The 8,130-nt window shown below is 38.7% G+C and overlaps 1 protein-coding gene across 1 annotated transcript in view; it reads left to right on the forward strand.

Moving 5' to 3' along the window:
* The window catches only part of nlk2 (nemo-like kinase, type 2), a 66,665-nt gene that overhangs the window by 34,306 nt on the left and 24,229 nt on the right, over positions 1-8,130 (forward strand). The window contains exons 3-6 of the mRNA XM_073481445.1: positions 941-996; positions 3,098-3,204; positions 4,254-4,339; positions 6,045-6,254. Of these exons, the coding sequence (XP_073337546.1) occupies positions 941-996; positions 3,098-3,204; positions 4,254-4,339; positions 6,045-6,254 (459 nt within the window). The remainder of the gene's footprint in view (positions 1-940; positions 997-3,097; positions 3,205-4,253; positions 4,340-6,044; positions 6,255-8,130) is intronic.

Consider the following 8,130-nt stretch of genomic DNA (forward strand, 5'->3'; position numbering starts at 1 on the left):
GGACTTCTTCCAGGAGAATAATGTTGCTCTTTTTGACCATCCTGCGTGTTCCCCGATCTAAATCCCATTGAGAATGTTTGTTTGGGGATGGATGGCAAGGGAAGTTTACAAAAACGGACGTCAGTTCCAGACTGTGGATGATTCATGAAGCCATCTTCACCACATGATGTTCCCACCAGCCTCCTGGAAACACTCGCATCAAGCATGCCTAAATGAATTTTTGAAGTGATCATCAAGAACGGTGGGGCTACTCACTACTGAGTCCTTTTTTGACACTTTTAATTCTGTTTTTGATTTTTTTGGGCATAAGGTCTTAAACTTTTGATTAGCTGATGAACAGCCTGTTTCAGTTTAAATGCAGTTTTCAATAAATTGCCTACTTTATGTTTTTTTGACTCTTCCTGCCCCTATTTCTTCTTTTTGCATTTTGAAGCTCTATTTACAACCTGGTTACAATCCACCACCGCGAAATGCAGATACTTGTAATTTTCCCCCGGTCTTAAGATTTTGTTCAGGTGTGTAGCTCTTAAAATAATAATAATAGAAATAATATGATTATTTCTTTTGTGATATGCTACTCTATGAATGTATCACTTTACCGAGAACTGAAGATGACATTTGGAAAGTATCATTGGACAAATGCAATGTCAGTGTTGTTTTCTGGTTATTGATTGGTCAGGGATGACGCCTCCGTTGCATCATTTTACATTTTGGCCAAGATATGGGACTATGGTTCCAGCTCCACTTACCTAATTTGCATGTTGAAATTGGATCACAAAATGGGCACAATTAGAATATTTAGAACACTTACTGATACCAAGTGCGAATGCAAAGGTTCTGAAATGTAATTATTCAGAAAACGGATACCACGAAATAGTCTAAAAAATCTTTTCTTTTTTTTTTTAAAAGAGACATACCTTGGCTTTAACTCTCTCCTCAGGTACTCTCTGCTCTGGACATACTACAACCTCCACACATTGACTACTTTGAAGAAATGTATCCTTTACTGTTGATTAATTTAAAGATGGTTTCAGGCATTTAATGTATTTATATGTACAATAAAATTGTACATATAATTATTTTAGGCAATGGAACAACTCTGTAGTGCCCAATCAATGTTCCGAGATAATTCTTTCAGCTGGAACGTTATTGGTTGCAGCTATGACAATGCATTAACTTGCATGAAGTTTGAAGCTGTCCTCAGCATGCAGCTAAGGGTGTGATGGGGTGGGGGTTGTTGCTAGACTTCAAAAACCCTTTGTTTAAGGTCATGTAAGGCGTTGACATTCAGTAAGTAGGATGATAATGCGGACATATTTCTCACCTCTTTACCACCTCATCCCAAACAAACTCAGTGAAGTTGTTGAAGTTGAGACATTCATGATGTGTAATATATGATATACAGTATAGTGCTGTTGTGTATTGTAGGAGCTATTTGTTTGTTCTTAGCTTTTAGTTATCATTTTTTCTAATAATAAGTACTTTTTTTGTTTGATTACTCTAGATGTAGATTAGAATTTGATAGTATTTTTCTTTGCCCGTTGCTTTAGTTTAATTATTTCCTTGTTTAGCATGTTTAGCTTTGTGTAGTTAGTATTTTATTTTGTGTTTGTGTTTGATTGGGGTAATACTGGGGGCACCCATAAATAGAAGGGTAGGTTTTATTTTTTATACCAGAGCAGAAGAGGCATGCAAGATTCCTTTGTTCTTTGTTTGCTTGCTTGCTTTTTGGGAAAATAAACCTTGAAACCAAAGGAACTTTGAATGGACATTGAACTTTTGCCTGTGTACATTTCAAGCCCATGATGCAGCAGTGGCTCTTTGATTTACATCGGATTTCTTGACAAATGGCCACTGCATGTGTTATTATATATATTTGTGATTTATGAAAGAAGCCTTGCTAAAGCTTAACATAAGAACCTAAAGTAAGTTTTGATCATTCATATAATAGTACACTTAAAATTTTTTCCACCCTTACCTTTTGTTCACATATTGAATGTATCCTCTTAATTAAGTTTGGTATTTTTGGCACCTCCTATGGGTAGGGCTGTATGATTTATGATCACTTGACAAATTATTAATAAGTTATGTCATTTCCTTTGTCGAGTTAGATGAATGATGGTGGCCATTTTTTTCAACTGAACTTGCTCATTGATGATTAAAATGTCAGTCCTGCTGTATACCAGTTTTGGTGTTGATAAACTCAAAACTGATGTTTACTCTGTTCTATGGTCCAAGGGGCTTTTTTGTAGAGTCCTGTTAATTTTGATTATTCTGACTTAAAGTGTAATCAAAATTTAACAGGACCCTTGGACCATAGAACAAGCCCCTTGGACCATAGAACAAGGGGCTTTTGATTATTCTGACTTAAAGTGTGGGACGGCTGTAGCTCAGTGGGTAGAGCAGGTTCGAACCCCGGCTCCCCTGGGCGGAACTGAGCTACATGCCGAAGTATCCTTGAGCAAGATACTGAACCCCGAAATTGCTCCTGACGTGCAGTTGGCACCTTGTGTGGCAGCCTCTGCCGTCAGAAAAGGGCCCTGCGTTGAGCTGGTGACTCGTCCAGGGATATACCCGGGCCTCCGCCCATATGAAAACTGGGATTGGCTCCAGTAACCCCCCGCATCCCCCTGATAAAGCGGTAACATCCCCGCGACCCTCACGGATAAAGCGGTTAAGAAAATGAGATGAGAGATGAGAGAGACTTAAAGTGTGAGGCCAATCAGACTCATATTTCTTGGGAAGACCTTGCATATCATTTACAATTATTGGGCCAAGTTTCATACTTCTAGCTCATTCCAACTTACAGCAATTTGATGTGACAGAAAAATAATAATGATAAACACAGTGGAGTTCTACGCCTTTGGGACTTCAACCCTAATGACATCTGGGATGACATGACTGTGGGGTCATAAATGTAATGTGGCAGCCCAAAGGAAACAGGAGCCATTCTGATATTCTGGCTTAACCCTGAATTTAAGATATAAAATACAGAACTTTAGAATGACAGTGCCATTTTCCTGTGGCTCTCAGTGAGATTTGCTGTTTGTGCTCTTGGATATGTTTTTGTTCTTTCCCTTAATTTCCCATTGGTCAGCTATGTGGTGACTGAACTGATGCAAAGTGACCTCCATAAGATCATCGTATCACCACAGCCTCTGAGCTCAGACCATGCCAAAGTCTTTCTTTATCAGATTTTACGAGGTAGGTTCTCTTCTTGTTGTTATTGTCCATAAGATGTTCTCAATTAAACAGCGGTTGGGATGGAATGTGAAGATGTGTTTACAGGAAGTGCAGGGTGGAAACCAAGTCAAATTATTGTCAATCTTTTTCAACATAGAATATTTTAGTGCTTCCAGAGGGAGGTTACAGCAGCCCACAAGTCTAGCTAAAATGAGATAGAGGGCATAACATGTAAAAATCAATAGATACGAGCAGTGTGTACCTGCAATATTATGTAAATTTGACTATTAAGTTTTTAAAGCTGATCTGGCTGCTGTCGTCTGAACTCTGAACAACTTAAATTCAAATAATGTTTATTGCTCAACTAATGGTAACCACCATCACTGGTCAACATTACATGTATAATGTTTAGTTTCATTGATGGTAGCTGCAATCAAACAAAGGTTAAGTGGGAGTGTCTGTAAATAATTGGTGAATGAAAAGAGCCTGAGATGTGAATTTTTATTTAAGAATTCCTGTTGTAAGTAACTCCCTTTTTTATTATTTGTGTAAAGCAAATAATCATGCATCATGACCCCATGCTGTAATGCTATCAACATATTAAATATATAATAACAAATGTCAATTCTCCAGACCCTTTAAATATTTTGCTTTGTTTCCTATCCCATCCTAATCAAGATATTTCCTATTCCAAAATCCTTCTGTCCCATGGAGAGCTGGCCCTTTTTTCAGTCTATAAAGTGGACATTGTTGATAGACATCAGGCTTATGCCTGTTTCAGAATTACATGACTCTAGTGGAGATACATTTGTTTAAAAACATGATGGTTTGTACATGTCTGACACACACTGACTAACAAAATGTACTGCCAGTATATGAGCAGACAACAATTTGGACACCTGTGCAAGGGCCTGTAATTATCAGCTCACTCACTCATCCTGTTTGTTGAATGAGTGCTGTATTAGTTATGGTTTCAAAAATTGATACTTGAAAACAGGGTTGTAACATCTGATATCTGGTGTAATTTTCTAGTTTGTTGTCTCTTTCTCTTCAACCATCACCACCACCAGGTCTCAAATACCTTCATTCTGCTGGAATTCTACACCGAGACATCAAACCTGGCAACCTCCTGGTCAACAGCAATTGTGTGCTTAAGGTGTGTGGTACAAGTCAGTGGCTACCCTTTTTCATCTTTGTCATCTGAACATGTTGGAGAGAAAGTCAAAACTCACACGTTAACATTTTGCATTGAGGATACGCTGAGTCAATCATCATCATTTGAGGGCCACTTCTGCTGAAAATATCTGTGTGTGCGTGATTGTCTCCTGATAATCTGACGTAAACAAATTGACACAGACTTTGGTAACTGCTGTACGTTAATGTTACATACATGTACGACAGACTTTAAAATGAATGTCATGTTTTTCAATGTAGACTAAGAGAGAGACTAACATTACATCAGAGATATTTTTTTATAAAGTAATTCTCCACTCCATGAAATACCTTCAACACATTACTCTGGCGACAGGGTTAAAAAATATGGGCTAATGTTAAATCTTTGCGGTCCCATCGTAACGTTAAAGGTTGGAACAGCTGATTTTACCAGAGGCTGACAAGTGTGGCATTCAAGTCATAGTCAAGTCTAGTCTCGCATAGCCAGACCTCTCTCATCTGATCTGTTTTCATTTTATTCTCCCTACAAGTAATCTAGTCTTGAATATATAACGCAACACCATAACCTTGTCCACGTTAGGGACAGGGCACTGAAAACAGCTAGGCAGGCAGGAACAGAAACCATTCTGTTAACGTTACGTTACTTAATACTGTACTTACCAATGTGGTGTTGTCTCTTTCTATCCATCCATTCTTGAAATGAAGTCGCACACTTTAGAATCCTCCTAACCTCAGGAATATGCACAAACATTCAGCCACAGAACAGCGCATCGTCCGTTGTAAATAGAATAGATTCCAACAATGTAATCCACTAAATCACACGTTTCCAGATCTTGTGTCTCGATACAGACAGCTACTGCTAGCTTTTCAACTCTAATTGAAGACTGTGTCCTGCACATCTCTAAAGTTACTCTATTTTACTAACGTTACAAAGCCCGAGTTTCACTGTAGCTTATCATTGAGAGGGTGGGAGGGACTAGGGGGATATAAATAGATAGATTTTTAATATCGGCCAGTTAATCAGTTGTCGGCTTTTTCCTTCTCCCAACTATCATTATTATATCAACCTATAAAAATCCACTATCGGTCAACTTCTAGTATTATATTGCGCTCTGTTGTAAGGTTAATTGATATTAAGGTCTATCATGGACACAATGCAACAGCACTACAACCTTGTAGTCCCTTCATACTACATAAGAAAAAAACAAACTATATTTTATACACTATATTTTACACAGTTGCTTTCAATTGGCTATCTACATTGGGGCTAAAATTATGTACAGTAGAAATGAGTAGTCGGAACGAGTTTAAGCCATTCGGGATTGATGAAGTGTCAACAAATCCTAAACTTTTTTGCAGGTACTGTATGTGTGCCATTTTTCAAGAGAGATCTGCAGCAAACTCACAAAAAGTGGATGAAGTCAAACTACCTTTATGAATACTGTTTCTGCTGTTGTTTAAATGGCGCAAAATAAATGTAGGCAGTTGATAATTAACATGAGTGGACTGCTCAAGTATAGTCTATGTGTGGCTGTTGTGCCGTATGACTAACACACACAGTGGTTGTTTCCATTGGATAGTGAAGTTATGGAATAGTCACTAGTATTTATCAGTTTATAGCTACTAGGGGAAAAAGTAGAACATTACATTACAACATTTGTACTAACATTTGAATGACTATCTCCTAGATCTGTGATTTTGGCCTGGCCCGAGTGGAGGAGTCAGACGAGGCACGTCACATGACTCAGGAAGTGGTGACACAGTACTACCGCGCTCCTGAGATCCTAATGGGAAGCCGCCACTACTCCAACTCCATCGATATCTGGTCTGTAGGCTGCATCTTTGCTGAGCTTCTGGGCCGACGCATACTCTTCCAAGCCCAAAGTCCCATTCAGCAGGTAGTTCCCTCTCACTTCAGATGAGATTAGATGAGACAAGACTTTAGTCATAGTGAGTTAAGATATACATACGTTACTGTAAATATAAAATGCATGCATAGTAAATGGAAATGCCAAAAAGTTCTAGTAGGTCGGGCCCTTTTTTTTCACCTGCAGAGAGAACTAGGCCTTCATTATTTTCAGTACAAATGATAATATTAGTCTGAGTGAAAAGTTTAATCTCTGAAAACTGAATTTCAGAATATTTTAGTATTTAATATGTCTCCCTTTTGCTTTAATGACAGCATGCACTTGAGCTGGCAAGGACTCCACAAGTCTTTGCAAAACCTGCTGACTCGTGTTATCCCAGCATGATTTGACAGTGTTCCACAAAACGTCTTGTGATGTCACATAATGCTTGGCTTTCTCAGTTATCAAGTGTCCCCATAAATATTCAATGGGGTTGAGGTCAGGTGACTGAGGAGGAAAGCCCATGATAGTCAGGACTCCTTGGTCTTCTTTGGTCTTCAGGTAGTTCTGTCAAAGCTTTGAGGTGTATTTGGGCTCATTATTCTGCTGCAGTTTGAATCCTTCTCCACAAAGATCAAACCAGAGGATGTAGCATCTCTCTTAAAAATGGAGTGGTGCTTTCTCCGTGGTCAGAGTGGAGTCAATTCTGTGCAGGTGTCCAATTCCAGATTAGGCAAAACACCCCCAGACTTAAATATTCCCACCACCATGTTTCACTGTGGGTTTGAAACACTGGGTTTGAAACACTGTGGTATAATTATCTCTCCTGTTCACCTCCATACATACACCCCTCTGTTACTGAAATACATCTCTAACTTGGATTAATCAGTAAATCTGACTTTTTGCAGTCATCCACTGTGAAACTATGGTATTTCTTAGCCCACCTCAAGCCTTTGGCGGTTTTTCCAATCTGAGAAATGGTTAAGAAATTGCTCCTCTTCCTCTGAGACACTACAAGCCAGGCTTCTTTTTACAGTACTTTTGCTGATTCAAGTCTTGCATTGCTTATTTAGCAAATTCTGTATCTGTGATGAAGTTGCTTTTCCATTTCTTAGGGAACTAAGCTTGATGTATTGATCTTCTGAGGGTGTGGCATACTTGCCAACATTGGGTTGTGAAAAATAGGGAGATTTTTTTCATCGGTGTATTGGCCCAAGGAACAAGGTTCCTTTGCCAGGTGTGCTTATAAATTGTCATCATTTCCTGCCTTGTATTTTAAACCTGATGAAGGAACCTTGTTTTGAAAATGTTGTTTCTTTGATATTCAATAAATGATTCTGTTTACCATTGAGGACAATGAAAAAATAAGCAGTTTTAATTGCTGAAATGCGTACTAGAAGGCTAAATAATAAGGTGGTTACACTGCAGTGCATTTAGTATGCAGTATTTATTGCACATCAAATTAAAAATAGATACATCCTTCCCTCCTCAAAATCTCAAAAGTACTGAAAAAGAATGAATGGGCTACAGAAATACAATATTGTACACAATGTGCAAAAGAGTTGCCTTAAGCTTAATTTATGGTTCTGCGTCAGGTCGACGGCGTACCTATGCCGTAGCTACACCGTCGACGCAGACCCCTATGCCGTAGCCTGATGTGCACCTCCAAAAAATCCTAACTACGCGTCGCGTTGACGCGGACCGCAAGTGCTGGGATTGGTCCGCTCAGAACGTAATTTCCGGCAGTTGCTTTTTCCGGTCGTACAGACCACCTCCGCAAACGTCTTCTCTGTCGCCTGCGCTTTAACATTTACAATATAAGCACATGCTCTTCAGCAATATATATATAATAATAATATAATATATATATGTATATGTATGTATATGTTCATTAAAATGAACAAGAAATTGAAGAAAACAAGGGTGG

The sequence above is a fragment of the Pagrus major genome, chromosome 2, assembly GCF_040436345.1.
Source record: "Pagrus major chromosome 2, Pma_NU_1.0".
In the NCBI taxonomy this organism is placed as follows: domain Eukaryota; kingdom Metazoa; phylum Chordata; class Actinopteri; order Spariformes; family Sparidae; genus Pagrus; species Pagrus major.